Below are 22,023 nucleotides of genomic sequence, written 5' to 3'. Positions count from 1 at the left end.
CATTTCTGAAGAAGGGTCTAGGCCTGAAACGTCGGCCTTCCTGCTCCTCTGGTGCTGCTTGGCCTGCTGTGTTCGTCCAGCTCCACACCTTGTTGTCTCAGATTTTCCAGCATCTGCAGTTCCTACTATCTCTACACTTCAAATGTGTTTGATTTGCTATAAAGTGCTTTGAGAAATCCTGAGTTCACCTTCAGCACTCCATAACTGCCAGCTTGCTGTTTTTCCTAGGAATGCCACTGTCATTGCCATATGGATTCAGCTTATTTGAAGAGAGGAGTAGGGAAAAATTTGCGATCATATCATATTTAGTGAGAAAAGGCGAGATGCTGAAATTCAGAAACCTCAACAGTCATTTTTGCTTAACGATGTCCAAATTGTAAGGGATGGACTTCAATCCAGCTGCTGTTGTGCATGACTCACTAATATATCACTACAGAAATAGAGAGCATTGTGAAGGATTACATTCTCAAAAGGCCAAGTGAATTGCTTGTGCAGTGAAGCACGCTAAAACTGATCTGAAATTAATGTCTAATTCAATTATAGTCAAGAGTACTGGTCACATTGAAGCACCTTGGTTTGTCTTTCAAACTAAAGTTCAATTCTAATCATATCAACTGATTTCCACTTCATTTTCAATCTAGTTAGTGCTTATATAGCAGTAGCTGGATGATGGGGACTAAGTGAACAGTGGTTCCTATTAATGAGTCAGCTTCTTGTATTGTCCTGAATAATGAACAACCATCCAGTGACAGTTACATTTATATCAATTCCATGGAAGGGTTATGGGAAAATGGGAAGGACACACAATTAAGAATGTAAGCAGATTAGACAGGCTATATTCTTTCTTGTCGGCTGCACACGTTATTAGAAACTGGCTGCACCTCTCAGAATAATTTTTCAGTGCACTGCTCATTCTGCATCAGTCAGCCTTCCTATGTAAATAAAGACGAACTGTGCCCTTTTGTTTTTTTACCCCACTTGGTTGGGCTGTTTGCCAGTAGTAAGGCATTGACATTATTTGTTGATCTGAGAGATCAAGTTTGCCTGGCTGTTAGCCAGGAGCACTGTCTGTGTGCATGCTTTGCATTATTTAGTGCAATCAGTGGAGCTGATGGTCAGGTTGCAGTCTGTAGGGAACATGAAATCATCGGCATTGAACATGACCCTGGCATAACTTCAGTAATCCTCTGTTATACTCCTTTCTGATGTTAATGCCTGACCTCCCAACTTATCCTCATTTATGAACAATTCTCCTTGTTGCATTACTTAGGTTGCTGCTAAATGTTAGACCAAACTCCATAACCTTGAATAACTTTGGCTGTACCTCATGCTTTCAGTGCTTGATTGGCACCCCATCTTCCATATGAATTATTCATTCCCCTTACACTCTCACATGCACACAGTGTCTGAAATTTGTACCATCCACAATATGAATTGCAGCAACTCAATAAACCACCAACCATCTAACCCTAATAGGAACCAATGTGGCCCTGCCATAGCTAATATTATTGGTGACCAATCTGATCAGAGCTGGGAAGTGGTCAGAATTTTACAGCTGACTCTATAATCCTGTCCAACTGAGCAAAGAGGTAGGGACTCCGTGGTAGCAGAAAGACACTTCTTTAAAATAAGTGAGGGCAGAGGTCTACCAAGGCTGGATCTTTAAGTATATTCAAGGCTGAGATGAACAGATTTCTAATCATTAAGAAACCAAACTTGGGATAAGGCAGGAAGGTGGAATTGAGGATTATCAAATCAACCAAGTTCTCATTGAATAGCAGAGGAGATGCAATGGGCCGAATGGCCTATCACTGATCCTGCCTCTTATGGTCCTACAGTGATCAATTTGTTAGTTGATTTTTATCCCCTCATCCATCCCCAGCCCACTTGTACCATCTCAGCATTGCCCAGCTGAGAACAGCAACAAACTTTCAATTCATCCAAATTTTTGACTATAGTTGTTTATTGTATTTTTCGCTCCTATAACTTATTTGCAATCTTGTACAATCACCATTATTGTGTAGTCACCCTCCTAGTGTTTTCTAGGCCAGGGTCGATCAATGGAAATGAACAATTATGTATTGGATAGATCTGAAAGTCTTTTCTTCATGAAAGCAAGAAGAAGCAACGGCCATTCTTAGCCACAAAGTATAAACTCATTCAGAATGCAGAATAGCTTCCAGACACTTTGGTAGAAGATACTAGTTGATAAAATGTTTTCAAATACTCTTGCTCATCTCATGTACAGTTTGGAATTTCAGCTCTCCCAAAAATAATAAACATGAGATGGTACAAGTTGAAGAATGTCACTAATTTAAACTAAATTAAGTGTTTAATTTAAAGTTCGCCCCAGAGAGTTTTGGCACTATCTTTTCTCATTGCTGCTCAGCAGTCAATTCCAAAGGGAAGTTTGAGGCAAATGTTCAGGAATAAATCGCAGCTTTCACAATTAAAGAGTCAGAAGCAACTTGCTGGCAGGGAAGTGGATTTCCTACAGTCAACAACCGTAAAATATTTTGCACACAAAAACAGAAAGTGCAGAAGTAACTCAGCAGGTCTGGCAACATCTGTGGAAAGGCAACAAGAGTTACCATTTCGAGTCTGGTCACAAGACTCACTTTTGAATTCCAGCCCATTGTGATAAAGGTCATTCACCTTTCAAATTATTAATTGTTACAAAGACTCAAAATAAAAATATGAAAATATTGTCATGATTTAATCCATTGGATCAAAGAAAGGAGATCCATGTTAATTATATAGATACTGGTTGAATAATTATTTTACAGTGAATCAATATAAAACACTTGAAACAGTACATTGAAGTCAGGTTATTTTTCTTTGTCATATCTTTGGAAGTGTTATCCAGACTCTAAATATTCCAGCCTCAATATCTGGTCTGTGCTGAGCCTACATGATCCTGTTAAACTCATCACTACTTTATTAGGAAAGAATATTTGTCTAAAGTTTGCATTCCCAATTGTTATCCAGAACTCTTGCTGGCAGTACCTATGTTCTAATTGCATGTGAGTATGATTGAATGATTCACGGAAGGTAATTTAATGAATAGAATTGGACTCCACTATGATATGCTGTTCCCCATACCCCCAATATCTCCTGTCAATCCATGCCCCAGGACTAGTACTTTGTCCATGGCATTGGTGAGGCTCCTTGTGTAGAATGTGCAAGGAATCAATCCCTTAGAAGGGGAGGATTAACTTCTGCTTTGATATTTGAAAACAAGCCCTTGATAGCGAAGTTTAAAAAATGTGACGATACAAAAAACCTCCTTATCTCTCTTACCCAACTCAAGCTTCTTGTCTGAACTTGACGAGCGATTTGAAATGAAATCTTCACATACGTTTCCCAATCTCTCTAGCAGATGCTCTTCACAAGATGAGGCTTGGAAAATATTGTTGGAGAGGAAAAGTCTTTGATCCAACAGTTGAAATTTGGAAGTGTGCTAATTGCTGTGTGAACAATTTTGGGCTATGATAAGGTTAAGAAGAACAAGGCAGGAAGAATTTTAAAACACTAAAATTGGGTGAAATAGAGTACAAATCAAATCAGATACAGCAGGTAGAAACTCTTGGAAGTACTCATATTTGGATTAGGATGAAAGAGATGTTGATGCTTTGACATGCTGAATATAATTTATGAATACAGTTCAAAATGTTGTCTGAATTATGTAATGCAACATTGTTTAAGCATCACTAAATACTGATTAGAGTGTAATTTTTCCTTTGACTTTTGGACAACTACGTAACCAAGAAGGAATTTTGATGTTAGACAACTAATTAAGATAATTGGCAACCATCTTTTCAAACATTAATGTTAGTCTAGCGCATATTTAACTGCCAAAGCATTTTAATTCTTGCAGTGAATTGCTTAAACAGATTAAATATTCCCAGTGTTGTACCCTTCTACGCTTTTAAGTCAGTTCATCTTTCCTGTAGTCTCAGGTCCAGAAATAATGCAGTCCTCAAGAGGTGGTCTGAACAAGGCACTATCTAATTGAAATATCAGTTACTCACTTTTGAATTCCAGCCCACTTATGATAAAGATCATTCACCTTTCTCAGTATTAATTGGAACGAAAATATAAAACAAAAATATGAAAATATCGTCATAATCTAATCCATTGAATCATTGAAAGGAGATGCATGTTAATGATATAAATGCTGGTTGATTAATTATTCTATAAGTAATAGTGAATCAATGTAACACCCTTGGAACAGTACAATAAATTCAGGCTATTTTTCTTTGTCATGTTCGTTCTTTGATTTTGGTTTTGATATTGATCTATCAATGTTCTACGTATTGATCAATTTGAAAGAATGTCAGAAAATCCTTTGTCCAAGCCGGTCTCAAGCTTTAAGCACATTTCTAAAGCAACACTGCTGGCAAAATGCCTGCTTCTATCTCTTGGTAAGCAATAAAATCCATCATGTAAGAGAACTGGGCCTGAATATATGGGTGAAAATCTTAAGGAATTGTTCTTGCTCAATGCATCACTAGCACTAAAGATCAATATAATTTTACTTTGTAGGCAAGAAGCTGTTGTGTAATACTGAAGTCAGTTCTTTGTTGACTTGCCTTTTATTCGTCTTGTCCCTTCTGGTATTTCCATTTATGGCATATGTAATCCTCACCTTCTGTTTACTGGCTTGTAGATTTAATGACAATGTACTGACCTCTGTACATTACCTCTTGCAGGATCGGATGTTTTTTGTGATGGAGTATGTAAATGGAGGAGATTTGATGTTCCAAATTCAACAAGTACGAAAATTCGATGAGGTGCGTGCCCAATTCTATGCTGCAGAAATTACATCAGCCCTGATCTTTCTGCACAACAAGAGAGTTATATACAGGTAAGGATGCAAAAGTATCTTTGTGACCAAACACCATCATTACAAGATGTACAAGATGGCTCAAAGGATCTTATGGTTTCAATGGGGAATCCCATAGAAAAGCAGAAATTTGCAATGGAGAAGGTGAATCAATTATTTTTGTGTTAATTCTTTACTAAAACAATTCAAACCTAACGTGGTGCTCTCTATTGTGGAGGGGATCTGCTAGGTCTTTACCTTCATTAAAAGGGATGGCTGGAATAGAGCTGAATTGTTTTGTAAACTGTAAGAATGATTGGCAGCTGTTACTGCTGGTGTTCAATTTTAGATTCACATCCTGTATTCACTGAACTTTAATTTTAATCAGCAGTGTCTTTCCACGAATCTTACATTGAAAAGGATTTTTAATATTTCACTACAATTCCACATTGCTCAACAGTTTTTCATTCAGACTCCAGTTTTTTTAAAAAGTGCTGGTGAGTGGAATGGAGTGGAATATTTGCTAACTGTAAGCTGAGCTATGACAGGAATCAGTTGATAATTTCTTTACTGTAAGGCGCTTGAAAGTAAATTCCAATGACGAAAATGGGAGAAGCTGATGGGAACTTATAGCGGTGGGTTAATATTGTGGGATTTATTCTGACATGTTTGTGCTGTGATAAATCACTTTCCATGCACATGATTTATGAAAACAGGAGATTATTTGAGTCAGTTAGAACAACGACTGATTGATTTAAATGTTACAATTTCCAGTAACTGGCAAATGCAATGCCATCACCTGGTTGCTAGTTTGGCTATGCCACTACAACATGGCAATAACAGTCAATGTGTAAATATTTACATAAAGATGATAAATATGTTCAATGGATATGTGCAGAGTGGTTGATCAAATTTGAAAAGTGAATTTAGTACATTTTCACATTGGGATTTTGCCCAGGGTTACAAATATTCAATCAAAGCTAAACATTCAATCGAGATTCAGTTCAAGGCTTTCTCAATGAATACGTGACACCAGCTGAAATATTTGTGCACCATGAATCAGCACTTTTGTGAATATAGCTTGACAGTCTGAAGGATTAGTCATTATAGAAATCTGCTACTTTTATTTAACGTCAGCAATTTGCTCCTTTTCTTCATTTCTTTATAATGGGCTCTCTATATTTCATGTCCAGTGGATTTGTTTGTAAGCAAATTGAATACAGGCTGTGCTATTTTTGGCAACAGATTTCTCCAACAAGAAGTGGTTTTTATTGCTATACACAAAGATGCATTCTGTAAACACGCTCGTCACAAGGCCACCCAGATACTTCCTGTAAATGTGTCTGTCACGAGAGTCCTAGAAACCACTGGATGCTCACAACGCTACAAGCCATTTGTAATTGGTCTGGCTATTGAACAGATCCTATACACCAGGCTGTCAAAAGCCACCTCTGAATGTGCAACATACAGAGGACATCAGCTCCATTAGGTGAATATTGAGTCAATGATCCAAAGATTACAAACATTTTACGTTTAAGTTTATGTGAATCATGTGACAGCTTTATCAGTGAATGTTGCTGTCACTGACTTGACTGCAGCTGTCTAGTGTCATTGGTTCTAAAACACTTGGGTTTTATTGTTTCTGACCTTTATAATATTTTCCTATATGTTGGATCAAATGCAGCCTCTTTTCAGAAAAGCTTTCCCGATGATATGTGCGGAAGTGACGATACAGTCAATTATTATATCTTTGGAATTTATTCCATTTGAAAAGATTGATAAGTAAACAGACTAGAAACTTCACATTTATATTGCTACCTTAATGATATTAAACTGTGAAATAAAATAAAAAAACTGCAGAGGGTGGAAATCTGAAACAAAAACAGAAAATGCTGGAGAAACTCAATAGACCTGGCAGCACCTGTGGAGAGAAAACAGCTGACATTTCGTGTCCAATGGCTCTTCCTCAGAACTGAGATTAAATTGTGATTAGTTTAAGGTAATTTAGGGTGAACAACTTTGACATGAATTGCTCTTCAGTTCTCCTGTACTCGCCCGATGGTCGTGATTCTGCCATACAGCTCACATATTCCAACAAGTCTGATTTGACTATTTTGCATGTGTAAGCTGACGTGGTGAACGGAGACAGACTATTTGAGCATGGGTGGCACTGTGGAAGAGCCTGCTCCTTTTCTTGGCTAATAGTTACACCCATGCACCTTGCAGCCTAGATGTAGAAAAGAGAACACTGACAGGTTATCCCCTTACATCATCAACGGGCATTGAGGGCAATATTGGTGCCTCAAGTAGAATGTGACATGGAGTAGGCCACCTCCATCATCATCATTGATTGTACTTAACTCAGGAGCAGCAAGAGGAGTTTATCTGTAAGTCTTTGACAATGACCAGATAGTGTAAGGATTTGGAATGTTGTGTTCACTGGTTATAATGGTAAAGGCTCAGCTTTCTTAAAAAATTCTCAAACTCTATGTTTCAATTTCTCTCCAATTCTCTGTACTTAAATGACTGGGACATGGCTTTAGGAGTAACTAGTGCCCTCATTCAATTTGTTTTCTTCCACATATGCTGTGTGACTGATCATAGGGGCCATTACAATAGCCTGACATCTATACTCTCATTAAGGTCTGATGGGCAGCTTTCAGGGATATTGTGGCGTAGTGGTAATGTCACTGGACTAGTAGTCCAGGCCCAATTATCTGGATGTGGTTTCTCCCTCACCAATAGTCTTTGTTTCAGAGAGATACTCATGATATCATCACTATATCACAGCATGTGATCTGAGGGTATAAAGACTTCATACTCCATCTTACCTTGAATCACCTGAAGCATTGCACTCTACCTGAGGTTTGGTAGGCTGTTGTAACCTAACAGCTTAATATTAGCCCAGAAATGTATGTGTCTGAGGAATGTAATCTTTGTAGTAATGATTAGTTGTATAAATTTCTGTTGGATTCTTTGCTACTATGTAATCCCCAATCAGTTTTTTATTATAAAAGGAAATAACATAAACATTGCTACATTGGGAAAAACACTCTGTTGGAGCCAAACCCACACCACTAGGGTTACAGGTTCAAATCTAAGCATGGCAGTTGGTGAAATTTAAACTAAATTAAGAAATCTGGGACATAAAACTTGTCTCACTAATGATGGGCACCATGTCAATTATCATTGATTATTGTAAAATCCTAACTGGTTTATGAATTTTCTTAATCTGTCATCCTTTCTTGGTCTGATCTACATGATACTCATGATCCATAGAAATGTGGTTGAGTCTTAACTTCCCTCTGAGTGACAAAGCTATCAACTAAGTTCAAGTGCAATTAGGAATGTGCAACAAATGATGGCTATGCCAGTGACATCCACATTAAATGAGTAAAGAATCAAGAACAGAGCCTCCCTGCTGAAACCATGTACATTGAAACCAATTTCCAGCACATTGAGAAAGCCTGAAATGAGAAAAGGCTGGCTTATCCATCACAAGCTATGTCCAAGGTTTGTTTGCAATCTGCCCATTGATTGACTTGATCGATACAACTTTGCAAGTGTTTAATTCAGATGATAAAAACACCTCTTGGAAGTGCATTAAGAAAACTCTACCCATACCTTCTTGCCATGTCACTTCCTTGATCGCAGAACTGCTAAAACCATTTTACACCAATGAAAAACTTAATGAAGATATGATACTCCAATGAATTCCTACCAGGTTTGTAGGATATGGTGCCGTAGATTCGTATAACACAAAAGGAGGTCATCGTGTTTCAGCATTTGATTTTTTTATAAAAGCCACCAATATAAACCACTTACCTTTTGAACATCATTATTGATCTTTCATCACCCTCTTATGCAGTGTATTTCAGCTCATACCAACTTATTGAGTCAATTTTCTCATTTCTCCCTGGCTTTAATGCAAATTATTTTAAATCTGTGTCTCCTGGTTACCCAATCTCCAACTAATGGAATATTTACTGTGTCAAAACCCTCCTGCATTTGCCCATTGAACCAACATCAAGGTCGTCTCCACTCTCCTTTTGTCTACCCCAACTCAGATCTCATATGCTTATTAAGATAATGTTTGTAAGTATTAACATGTGTGGTCACAGGACAATCATGCATGTCACATACAGAAATAACATTACCACTCACTACTGGGTTCCCAACTGGAAATTGTCTGTCCAGATGACACCAAAATTAGTGGTGTCGTAGACAATGAAGAAGTTATCTCAGAATACAACGGGACCTTGATCAGATGGGCCAATGTGCTGAAGAGTGGCAGATGGAGTTTTAATCTAGATAAATGTGAGGTGTTGCATTTTGGTAAGACACATCAGGGCAGGACTTACAAAGTTAATGGTAAGGCCCTGGGGAGGGTTGCCAAACAAAGGTGTTGGTGTAGATAGGGTGATGAAAAAGGTGTTCGGCATGCTTCATTGTTCAATGTGTTGAGGATAGGAGTTGGGACATCATGTTGCAGCTGTGCAGGACATCGGTTAGGCCACTATTGGAATATTGCATTTAATTCTGGTCTCCCTGCTATAGAAAGGAAGTTGTTAAACTTGCAAGGGTTCAGAAAACATCTACAAGGATTTTGCCAGGATTGCAAGGTTTGAGCTATAGGGAGAGGCTGAATAGCTGGGGCTTTTTTTCTTGGAGTGTCGGAGGCTGAGGGGTAACCTGGTAGAGGTTTATAAAATCATGAGGGGCGTGGATACAGTGAATAGCCAAGGTCTTTTTCCCAGGGTAGAGGAGTCCAAAACTAGCAGGCATAGGTTTGAGGTGAAAGGGGCAAGATTTAAAAGGGACCTGAGGGGCAAGTTTTTCATGCAGAGGGCGATGCGTGTATGGAAAGAACTGCCAGAGGAAGTGGTAGAGGCAGGTACCATTACAACATTTAAGAGGCATCTGGATAGGTACGTGCATAGGAAGGGTTTAGAGGGATATGGGCCAAATGCTGGCAAATGGGACTAGATCAGTGTAGGATGTCTGCTCGGCGCAGATTAATTGACAGAAGGGGTCTATTTCCATGCTGTGTAACTATAACTCATTTTCGTAATCATTCTTGCTTAGTACAGTATATAACTTCCAGGTTAATATCATTGATGCCAAATGTACAGAATAAACCGTCCATTCTACCAAAGCAGTCCTTATACCTGTCCTTGTTATACACACTTGGCCAAGAGCCCAGACGCATAAAAGGATTATTTCAGCAGAGAGTTGTATTCTGAAATTGGAAAGAATTGTCGACTTGATTTGATTGATGACCTTAACTGATCAGAATTAGTAGGTTTTTTGCCCCTCCCTGTGATCTTTTGACAATATTTTGATTTCTGTTTGAACAAGATTAAAAAATGTTAAGTGTTTAAAGTTCTTGATACTTTAATGCTCCTTCCGATTGACAGTTTTATAGGGCCAACAGTGATTTTTCAAAAGAAGATTTGTGAATGGGTGGGTTTTTAAAATCATATCCGGATGTGCTATTTGTTCTCTATGGCTCATTGGTTCTGCACAATAGGCATGAAAGAGCCATGAGTTGACATGGAGAATATGAGGGTCATGGGGGTCACTGGGGTGGGGGAGGGCAAGGCAAGGGTTGGATTGAGATGATATGGGACAATAAAGGCCATGGAGGATGATATTGGGGTATATATTGGCATTGAGTTGGAGTGGAGAAGCATGGGTGGGATCTTTTAAACTTAGGTTTCAAAAGATTAATGAATCAAAACCTTGATTGATAACTCCTCTGAGAGACCATGAACCACGAGAAATAGAGAAGCTAGTCCATGAAGACTGAAGGGGTTCAGGATGTACCTACTTCCACAATGGAACAGGTGGGACTGAAAATGCTGAATAGGGGCTCACTACTCTACCAAGGCAGCAAAAATTGGGAACACAGGAAATCAGTGCTGGAATCCTGGTTTTGGATCCCACCTGCCATTTTAAATGGCATTGGAGTCATTACAATTCTGTGAAAATCCTGGCAAATGACTTTGATATTCCCAATATTTACTTAAAAGGATTTTCTGCTCATCCAGTAAAGGATGTCTGACAAGCAGGCCCACAATTTAGAAACATGTCAGTAGTGGTGCTGGTGAAGAAAGATGTAAAATTCAGTCCTGTTTAAGTTCCTATTCAATGTATGAATGGAATGTAGTTAATACAGTTACATATCCATTAAATGATGTGTTTTGAGCATTTGTTTACTAGGGTTGGACTTTCTCAACATTCCATTGCTGATTCAAACCAAACAGTGTGTAAGCAAACAGTTTTCCAAACAGCAGCTGATGCCCAATACTTTTAAAAAGTTTTGAATTTCTAACACCATGAGAAGCTTTGGAGATATTTTATCTCTTTGTTCAAATGTTGTCTTTTATAGCATTGGAGGATGCGTCAACTGCTGTATGTAACGAAATGGCAAACATCGTCTTTTTCAATCAGCATAACCTGTTCAGACACAAAGCAACTGGAGCAATTCTCTCTCAAATGAGTGACAAGAAAAAATACCAAGCCATGTTACTGCTTTCATTTGAATAACAGAAAGCATGAGAAATCTATACTGCAGACTTTAATTTGGGACTTTCCTATGAATCTGTGAATCTGAATCTGAATTCTAAGTTTATCCTTGTGAAATTACCCAGCTATTTGTAGCATTAATCTTATTTTCGACGTGAAGGTTAACATTGCAAGGGTGTAAGTCACAGTGTACAGTTAAGCCTGTTTGATCCGAGCTTGATCAGATCAGAACACTAGAAGCAGCTCAGAGAACCTGCAAGGCGAACTGGAAGGTGAATTAGGTCACTCCTTGATTTGTCAGATCTATCAGCTGCTGTCTAAAAAGAAACTGCAGAAATATGATACTGGCAGAAAGATTATTAAACCACCAGAATAGAACAGTTAATGGATTTAATGAATAAAGCAGTGCAAATCAGAACAATTGAAAGCTGGATTGGAATGAGTTAAATGACATGCTCCCTTTAAATCCGAAGATAGGGCACATTATTAGGCATTGTTGATTTAAATGAACTACGTGACTAACTGATAACACTCTACAGAAACAAATTAAATTAAAGAAACATGAACTGATAAAATATTGAAGCACTCTTGAATAGGACTAAGGTACTAAATGAATGCAAGTTCTTTTCTCTCTATACATTTATAGCATCTTTCTCTAACATTTCTAATGTTACTTCAACTCCCTTACGTCACAAAGCTAAGTATTTCAGAATTCTTCTTGTTCAGACCAGAAGAAAATGTAGTCTAATAATAAATACTAGAAATGTAGGAAAACCCAGCAAGATTAAGGAAAACACTGTTTTTGCCCTATTCATTTTGCTTTCTGAGAAAAGGTTCAATAAAATGTTTCTCTATGCACCACTATGCATTCTGTTATCTCCCCACCAAAGTGAATAGACCAATACTGCACAGTGTAGGCAATCTAACTCTGTTCTCTATTCTTTCCATACCAGTCACCTTTTTATTTAAACATTTTGAACTTGGTATAATGTATAGAAAGTGCCCCTTCAAACATGGCAGCTTCTGAAGTGAATATTTTAAACTGGGGTAAAGGTCAGAGACTGAGCCACAAGGCCAATTAATTTGAAAGCACATTGAGATAATGCCTATTCAGGGACACTTTGAACAATTCACAAAGACAGCATCTCAGTTTAATAAAGCCAAAGAGTGATACAGCATAAAAACAGACCTTTTGGGCCCACCTTGTCTGTGCCAATAACAAACACCAAACTACACAATCCCATTTGCCTGCACTTGGTCCATGGCCTACTATGCGCTGGCATTTTAAGTGCTCATCCAGAAACTACTTGAATGTTGCAAGAGTGCCTGCCCCTACCACACTCAAGCAGCACATTGCATTTATCTACCACCCTCTGGGTGATTTTCTTTTCTCCTCTAAATCATTTGCTCCTCATCCTAAACTTATACCCTCTAGTCCTAGACACAAGTGCCATGGAGAAGAGATTCTCATGATCTATTGTCTATGCCTCTCATAATTTTGTGTAACTCAATCAGATCCCCTCTCAGCCTCCTCTGCTCCAAGGAAAACAAACCCAGCCTATCCAGTCTCTCCTCCTAACTGAGACTTTTCTTCCCAGGCAATATCCTGGTGAATATCCTCTGCTCCTTCTACAGTGCAATCACGTCCTTCCCATAGTGTGGTGACCAGTACTGCACACAGTGTTCCATCTGTGGTCTAAGCAATGTTTTATAAAGTTGTAACAAGACTTCCTAAATCCTAATGAAGGCAAGCATCCCATATGCCTTCTTCACCACCCTGTCTACCTGTACTGACACATTCAGGGATCTGTGGACTTGTATACCAAGGTCCCTTTGTTCCTCAGTACTCCCTAGGGACCTACAATTTATTGTGTATATGCTTCCCTTATTAGATGTCCCAAAATGCATCACCTCAGACTTATCAAGATTAAATTCCATCTGCCATTTGTCTGCCTAATTTACCAGCTAACTGAAATCAGACTGTAGCCTGAGACCATGCTCCTCACTATCTACAACACTCCTAATTTTAGTATAACTGCAAAGTTACTAATTAATTTTTGTGTATTCACATCCAAGTCATTAATGTATATAACAAACAGTTCTGATCTCTGTGGTACATTGCTGGTCACAGGCTTCCAATTACAAAAAACAACCCTTCACCATCACCCTTTGCCTCCTATTTGTAAGCCAATTTTGGATCCAGTTTGCAAACTTGCCTTGGATCCCTGGGGCTCTTACCTTTTAGACCAGCCTTCCATGTGAGACCTTGTCAAAGGCCTTACTGAAGTCCAAGTAAGCCACATTAACTGCACTACCATCATCAATATATTTAGTTACCTTTTCAAAAAACTCAATTACATTAGATAAGATTTCCCTCTAACAGATCTGTGCTGACTATCCTTGATCAATCCCTGCCTTTCCAAGTATTGATTAATCCTGTCCTTTAGAATTTTTTTTCCAATAATTTCCCTATCACTGACGTCAGACTAACTGGTCTGTAATTAACTGGCCTACCTCTGCTGATCTTCTTGTATAAAGGAACCACATTAGCTATTCTGCTGTCATCTGGCACTTCATATATGGCTAGTGAAACATCAAATATATCCATGTCAGCACCAGCAATGCCCCCCTGCCGCTCCCCCATTAGCTCCTGTAGCAGCCTGGGATACACCTTCTCAGGCCCTGGGATTTCTGCACCTGTTGCGTGGTGTTTCTAAATAATTCAATGTATCAGCTTCAAATCCTGCCTCAGGGTTTTGTCATAGTTTCTTGACTGACGAGGGATTGAAAGGGTATAGGGAGCAGACAGGAAAGTAGAATTGAGTGCACAATCAGACCACAATCTTATCAAATGGCAGAGGAAGCTCAAGGGCTTAAGAAACCTAAACCCGCTCCTAACTGATGCATTTGTATGTCCCACCGATACTCAGTAAACAGGCTCAATTGGAGGGTGCTTTCATTTGTGTTCATTTTTGTGTTTTCCTTAAAAGGTAGGCCCATTTATTTTATGGATAGAGAAACTATTCACTATATAAGTTACTGAAATACTACTTCAAAAACAGAAAGCAAAGGGGATCATTCTGCCTCAGAATACACTTCCAAGACATAAGTTTGATTGTCTTTTCCTGCTATGAATTGGCCAGTTTGAAAACTTGCGTAACTAAATAAGGGTCTAGGCCCGAAACGTCAGCCTTCCTGCTCCTCTGATGCTGCTTGGCCTGCTGTATTCATCCAGCTCTACACCTTGTTAACTAAATAACCAAATTGGTTTATTGTATGTTTACCTACCTGCAGAACACGCATAGAATGAGCTCCATTTCAGCATTCTACTGTGTCAGAAGAGAATTGGCCGACACCTAGGCTGTAGAATTCCTCAGAGAAAGTAATATTGCCTATACATTAGCTAAAGTTTTACTCCGCCAAAAGTTCTTTTAAGACAAGCCCACTTGTTTAAGCCTAAGCGAAATGTATAGCATTTTAGAATTCTGTTGACACTGGGAGTCCCGCCAGGAATCATAAAACCCACAACCACTTGATCTAAGCCACTCCTGTAACATTAAAGTTGGAAATTTTGCACTTCAGATTGGCAGTATGCTACGCTCTGACAGAAGTGGCGTGATTCTGTCTCCCAGTCGTATCCTTCCTATCCCTTAACCCTCCATGGTAGTCTGTTACATCAAAGCCTTATATCGAGACTAGCCTGCTGTTTTTAATTTAGGGCTTCTTGATTTATTCCACAAGTATTAAACTTGTACTTTAAAACTTCTTGAAGACAGCATTACATTTCTAAACATCCATAGTGGAACAGGTTTTTATGTAAAATGGTGACTGCTCACATGTTTGTTGAAGGAATGCTATGATAGTCAAATGAACATCAATAGAATTTTGATATGTTCGAACCATATCAACGGCAAACAGATTTCTTCCAGTAACTTTCTCGCTCTGGAATTGTTTATCATTTTAATTCCTTTTCTACATTTTTATTTGTTCATGGGTTATGAATGTCGCTGTGTAGGTCACATGACCCAAACCTAATTACCCTTGAGAAAATGGTTCTGAGTTATTGTTTGGAACTGCTACAGTTCCTATGGTATAAAGTATACCTACAATGCTGTTGTGATGGTGATCCAGGTTTTGGACCCAGTGACAGTGAAAGAATGGAGATATAGTTCCAAGGCAGGATGGTGTGAGACTTGAAGGAGCACTTGTAAAAGGTGATGATGCCAGTGGCCTGCTGTCCTTCTAAGTGTGGGTTTGGAAGGTACTGCTTAAGGAAGCTTGGTGCATTACTGCAGCACAACCTGTGGATATTGTACAAGGCTATCATTGTGCACCAGTGGTTAAGGGAGTGAATGTTTAAACTGGAAGATGGAATGCTAATTAAGTGAGCTGCTTTGCCTAATTATGTTAAGCCTGATTATGTTGAGTGTTGTTGGAGCTGCACTTGTTTAGGCCAGTGGGGAGTATTGCATTTTACTCCTGACTTGTGCCTTATAAAACCATAAGATTTAGGAACAGGACTTGGCCATTCGACCCGTCGAACCTCCTCCACCATATAATAGGATCTGACATTCCTCATGTTCACTTCCCTGCCTTTTCCCCAAAACCCTTGAAAGCCCTACTGATCAAGAATCTATCTATCTATCTCAGATGATAGACAAATTTTGGGGAGTCAGGAACGGAGTTGCTCTCTGCAGAATTCTGGCCAAGCCTTGTAGCCACAGTATTTAAATGGCTGACCCTGCTCCATTCTGGTCAGTTGTAACCTTAGGATGTTGATAATGTGAAATTCAGTAATGGTAAAGTTGTCCAGTGTCAAAGGGGAATAGTTAAGAGTCATAGACACATCTGCCACGGGGAAGAGATTCTCCCAATCTACTCTGTCCATGCCCTGTCATAATTTTGTGTACCTCAATCAGATCGCCCCTCAGCCTCCTCTGCTCCAAAGAAAACAAACCCAGCCTATCCAGTCTCTCTTCATAACTAAGACTTTTCAACCCAGGCCAACATCCTGGCGAATCTCGTCTGCACCCTCTCCAGTGCAATCACGTCCTTCCCATAGTGTGGTGACCAGAACTGCACGCAGTGTTCCATCTGTGGCCTAAGCAATGTTTTATAAAGTTGTAACAAGACTTCCTAACTCCTAAAATCTGCACCCTGGCTGATGAAGGCAAGCATCCATATGCCTTCTTCACCACCTTGCCTACCTGTGCTGTCACTTTCACAGATCCATGGACTTGTACACCAATGTTGTTGTGTTCCTCATCCTCGATAGGGACCTACAATTCATTGTGTATATCCTTCTCTTAGTAAATATCCCAAAATGCATCACCTTGCACTTATTAAGATTAAACTCCATCTGCCATTGCAATTTACCAGCTGATCAATATCAGACTGTAGCCTGAGACCATCCCCTTCACTATCAACACCACCACCAATTTTCTTGTATACTCCTATTTTCTATATGGCTACATTGCACTAGCCATAAATTGTGGAGAGAATGAGATTTGTAGGAGTGAAATAAAAGAGATATAGATTGTGTTGAAAATGTGAAAATACTTCTCCCTCAATCCGGTTGAAGTTAGTAACACAACTACTGGATCTGATAAAAACAGAAGATCAGCAAAAACAGACAATGCATAGAGTCCATCAACATTTGTAAAAGAAAGATACTAATGGATCTGCAGTGTTTCTGATTTTATTTCCATTTCAGATTTCCAGTATTGATGTATTTTTCTTTTTGTTTCTGCTGATGGATATTTTTGCAACAAATTTGCACAATCCCAACTGGCTGCCACATTTGTCTGCAAAATAATAGTATCTATACTAAAAAATTAATTAGTTGGCTACAAAACAATTTGACATAGTTTGAGGATGTGGAAAACAGCTGTAAATGCATCTTCTTTCAAAAATAAATACTTTCTCTCTGGGCTCATGAATAGACCTTTAAATGGAATGCACAGTGGAATAAAGTCGGTCTTGTAGCTCTCTCTCTGGAAAGCAACTGTCATTTCCATTTCTGTTTTGCTTCTGACTGAAATTGGAAGAGAAGCTGGTTTGTTGGTTTCTGTGAGCTTGCAGCAATGACATTTGACTGTTGATGGAAGTCCTCTGCAGCCAGATTTCCAACTTTACAGTAACTACAATGTAAGTCTTCATAAAAGCTCCAGCTACAAGTACGATAGGTGGGAAATGAAGAAATACAGCAGCCATGTGGGCTGCAAAACTAATGGCATCTAATTGCGTGCCCAGTGCCCCCTGCTAACTTCAGTGAATATTATTCTTTCAACTGCCATTTCAAGCCATGAATATTCTCTCAACAAGAATAAATCCAATTCTGAACAGATCTACTTGAAAGCTTAAGACCAGCTGTTATGTAGTGAAAATTCTCACTCATGCACTGGAGGTTAATGTGCACAAAACGAAGCTAATATTCTTTCTTTCCTCCCCTAGTGTTGTTGTTAATTCTGGCTGCCTATTCTTCCACAGGCACTGGTAGCCTTTTGGCACTTTGCCTAAAAAGTAGCCGATCCCTTATGAGCCAGGAAAATAATTATTAAACTGGAATTTCATGTTGGATAATGTGTTCAATATTCATACAGTTGTCCTTTTTGCCAGGGTCGCTGAGACCAGTCAGGAACTGGAAGCCTGGTTTATTACCTCTTTTACATTCCTCAGTTTCTAGGCCTCAGGTCATTGTATAGCATTTAACAGGTGCTGTGTTTAAGAACAACCAACTCTTTATAGGCTTTCACCTATTCATCGGACAATCAGTTATACTATTGTGTTTTACTATTTCTATTCAGTAGAAGGAGCCACACCAGGTAATAAGATACATTGTTACTTTCAGCAGAATTTTAAGAATTTCAAAAATATCGTATTTTGTATTTTCCTCTCGTAGAGATTTGAAACTGGATAATGTTCTGTTAGATTCTGAGGGACACTGCAAACTGGCTGACTTTGGAATGTGCAAAGAGGGAATCTATAATAACTGCACAACTGGGACCTTCTGTGGTACACCTGACTACATTGCACCAGAGGTGGGTAAAATCCAACCGAAAATCCTTTCCCATGTGCTATTTGGGTAGAAATCCAGTTAGGAATAAGAATAAACACACCACTGGGTACTAACATCTTTGCTACATTGAATCCTTCGTACTCAGTCTTATCGCTCTTTCAAAAGCTTGCGCCTACAGATTTGTGGTGCTGTCAATATTGAGTTTCGATCTGAGGTAAGCACATCATGACCTTGGCTTATTCGTATGATTTGATCTGTTATGAGTAGAATTTAACGCCTCCTATGTGACAAGTTTGATGCCGTGAGAGGAGGTGGAGGCATTTTAATGGGAGCAGGTAGCAGGTCAAAACTCTGGAGTTAGAATGAAGGGCGCAAATTACAGTGCTGTGGGGGCAACTCAACATATAGTGGGGGAGACATTTCAACACGGGAGAGTTTAGTGTTGTGATTGGAGGAAGAGGTGATTGTTGACTGCACCTTGGATTCCATGATGGTTGGGGGGGCGGGGGTGGGGAGGTGTGGGGGGCTGGTGGTGTTGGCGGGAGTGCGAGGGTGGGGCAGTGCGCTACCAGACCCGGCATGTTTACTTGATATGTCTGGGCTAGTGGTTGGGAGGGGGGAGATAAAGGTAGCAGATGTAGACTCAGACCATTTGGTTGGGACTTAGAATCTCTGCACTGTGGAAGCAGGCTATCGAGTCCCTACCAACCCTCCAAAGACCTTCCACACCCCCCTACCCTATCCCTGTAACCCCGCATTTCCCTTGGCTAAGCCACCTAGCCTGTAAATCCCTGGACACTATCGGCAATTTAGCATGGCCAATCCACTTAACATGCACATCTTTGGACTGTGGGAGGAAACTGGAGCACCCAGAGGAAACCCATGCAGACGTGCATACACTGAAGCCGAAACCCAGCCCCAAGTCATACATCTCTCCAAATTTAGGCATTGGCCTACAGTGTGAAGTCCAAATCCTTGCCCCAACCTCTCCTGACCATATCATGTAAGATAATGGCTGAAGCCCATTCATGACTTTGATGTGCTGCTCTTTTCATACCTTGGACCCTGGAACATCATGTATTTCTCAGGATGACTAGCCTCTGTACCTTCAATGTTACAGTTGCAGCTAGACTGACATTTGCACACACATGATTGTGAAAGGTGAACATATATTTATAAATGGGATCATGTATTTACAGTGAGTTGTCACGTGTGCCCTCAGAAGGTAGCCTTTTTCCTTCCTTCCCATTATGCCCTGGGTTCCGAAGCTGTTTTGATGGGAGCCTGCCGTAGAATGGAGCCAGTTGGCATTGGAGGTTTGGTTGGGTGACCCTGGGGTTTTCTTTTTGTCTTGACGGCCCAGAAATGCTGAGTCTATCGTGCCCAGAGGCAAGTGAACCCGTCCAGAGGGCTGTGGCAGCAGGCAGACTGCAGGTGGGGAACATGGACAGCTCTGAAGTATCCCAAATGGAGAATTCTGGGGCAGCTGTCTATGGTTCCTCCTCTGTGTGGGTACCTGCTGGTATTGCCCTGTCTCCTTGTGAGGAAGGGGCATCTGGAGTCAGCCTAAGGCCCCTCATCGCCCTGTTGCCTTGCTTTGGGTGCAGAGCACCAGTGGCTGGAGAAATGGAGTGCTGGTCTGTGCGTATGCTCGGCAGACACTGAGACTGCTGGACCTGGTTGTCCATGAAAGCTACCAACCTGTTTGTGGAGGCAGCCAGACCCACTCACAGCTGAGATGGCAGGGTCCCAGCACAATGCTGCAGTCCTACACTACTTTGTGTTAGGTTACCCAGTGCCCCTGAGAAATCAGCCTGTTGCTCCAATATCTACTTGTGCCCACACCTTGGGGTCCTCTTGTGCCTGGGGCTGAACTGGTACCTGTTCACAGGAAGAACTCCGAGTGCCAGCAGCCTGGAATGTTTCTTCCTTGGCCAGTTGCGAAGACATGGCAGTGAAGTACTCACCAGTTGATGCTCCCTACTTCAATTTAGATAGAATACCCATCGAGGTGTGAGTATCTGAGCTGGTGCGGAAGGGTGAGGGTGCAGGAGGCAGCCATGATGACACTTCCACTGAGGCATCAGTGTTCCCTTCTTTAGCAGTGGCAGAGGTCATGCCTTGGTGGGCAGGTGTCTTGGTAGCAGATATGACGGACATGCCACCGGTGCCTGTAGAACACTAAAGAAAAGGAAATGTCACAGCCAAGGGGTAGAAGTTGTGGCATTTTTAACAGTAAATGCATCTGGCAGTAATGGGAGAATAGCACAACAATGAGGAATGCTTCTTCCTGGGTGCTGGGACATGGAAGTTTTAGCAGGAGTGGTCCTGGTCTTCACTGGCCCTGCCAAGATGCTGTCCAGGAAGGAGGTGAAGAGATGAATATCTGGCATCCTATCACCCAACCTGTACCCTTCGGCCCTGTTATTGGCCATTTTTTCCTATAATGAGAGAAAGGGAGGGATTGAGAGGAGATGTAATCACAGCTGTTACTGCTGGTGGGGGTGGAGGAAAGGTGGTGAACTGTCCTGAGTGAGTGAGTAGGCAGCACGGAGACTATACAGGGTTAGTAGTATGCGGGCACTTGGAGTGGCAAGAGAGAGTGAGAGAAGATGTAGCAGGAGGTGAGTGCAGTAGCAGAGATACAGGAAGTCTGAGGTAGCAGAGAGAAGAAGGTGGCACTTAACTTGGCAGTGTGCCATCTACTTCCTGCACTGCTGGGCCTTAGTCCAGTGCATGGAGACCGCACTGACCTTGGTGGCAACCTCACACCAGGCTGGCAGTGTTTGGTAGTATGGTCTCCTCTGGGAAGAGAACAGCTCTCCTCTGCATGACCCCATCCATCAAGACCTCCAACCCCCTCCATCCACATGGTGAGGTGACACTTACCCTTTCTCAGTCATAAACTGAGTGAAATTTCTGTAAACATGGAGGGCGTCTCCAACTGCCGATGCTTGACTCGGTGCACAATGGCTTTTTAAATTTGGCGCTGGCACCAGGGATGACAGTATATCCTGGGATTCCTGGCTGTGGTGAGTACCTCTGGCTATAGTGAGTGGGAGAATCGGGCTAGCATTGGACAAGAGGGGTGTCAGGGGCATGGTATGTAGTAAATGAGGTGAGTTTGGGATGCTTCCGTGCGAACACCCACTAATGGAGAGAAACTCTTCACAAAACGTGACAAAAATGACTCTTTTCCAAAATATGGTAAAATTCAGCCCCAAGGTTCCAAACCACTTTAAGTGGCAATAATGCATTATTACAGCCATATTAGTTTCATGCAACATTCCACTGCAAACTATCTGCTCTACATAATGAAAATAGGGTCATTGATAACTTCCCTTATCTGATTAACTGATATTGGATTCATTTTAAATTCTCACAGTCTCACTTCGCATCAGTTAAGATATGCAAACAATCAAGTTCCTCACTGTAATGCTGTGCTCAGAGTTTTTGCTTTGGTGGAAGTTGTACTCGTGTAAGAGGTCAGAATTCAAATATTACACAATGGAATGCTTTAAAATATCTCTTACACAGTCACCGTCAAACACTCCCCAACTGCAACAGGTTTAAAAACATTTTAGCTTAAAGAAAACAGCCCACATGGCATCATAAGGACTTTGCTTTCTGATAAAGACCACTATTTTATTGC

The 22,023-nt window shown here is 40.5% G+C and overlaps 1 protein-coding gene across 3 annotated transcripts in view; it reads left to right on the top strand.

Moving 5' to 3' along the window:
• prkcha (protein kinase C, eta, a) overlaps positions 1–22,023 on the top strand; it is a 204,034-nt gene that overhangs the window by 158,562 nt on the left and 23,449 nt on the right. For all 3 annotated transcript variants that reach the window (XM_048599997.1, XM_048599999.1, XM_048599998.1), the window contains 2 exons: positions 4,713–4,867; positions 18,255–18,393. In XM_048599997.1, coding sequence (XP_048455954.1) covers positions 4,713–4,867; positions 18,255–18,393 — 294 coding nt within the window. The remainder of the gene's footprint in view (positions 1–4,712; positions 4,868–18,254; positions 18,394–22,023) is intronic.

The sequence above is a fragment of the Rhincodon typus genome, chromosome 8 (genome assembly GCF_021869965.1).
Source record: "Rhincodon typus isolate 14 chromosome 8, sRhiTyp1.1, whole genome shotgun sequence".
Lineage (NCBI taxonomy): Eukaryota > Metazoa > Chordata > Chondrichthyes > Orectolobiformes > Rhincodontidae > Rhincodon > Rhincodon typus.
Note: the sequence above shows the minus strand (reverse complement) of the source record. Positions and strands in the feature narration are given on the sequence as shown.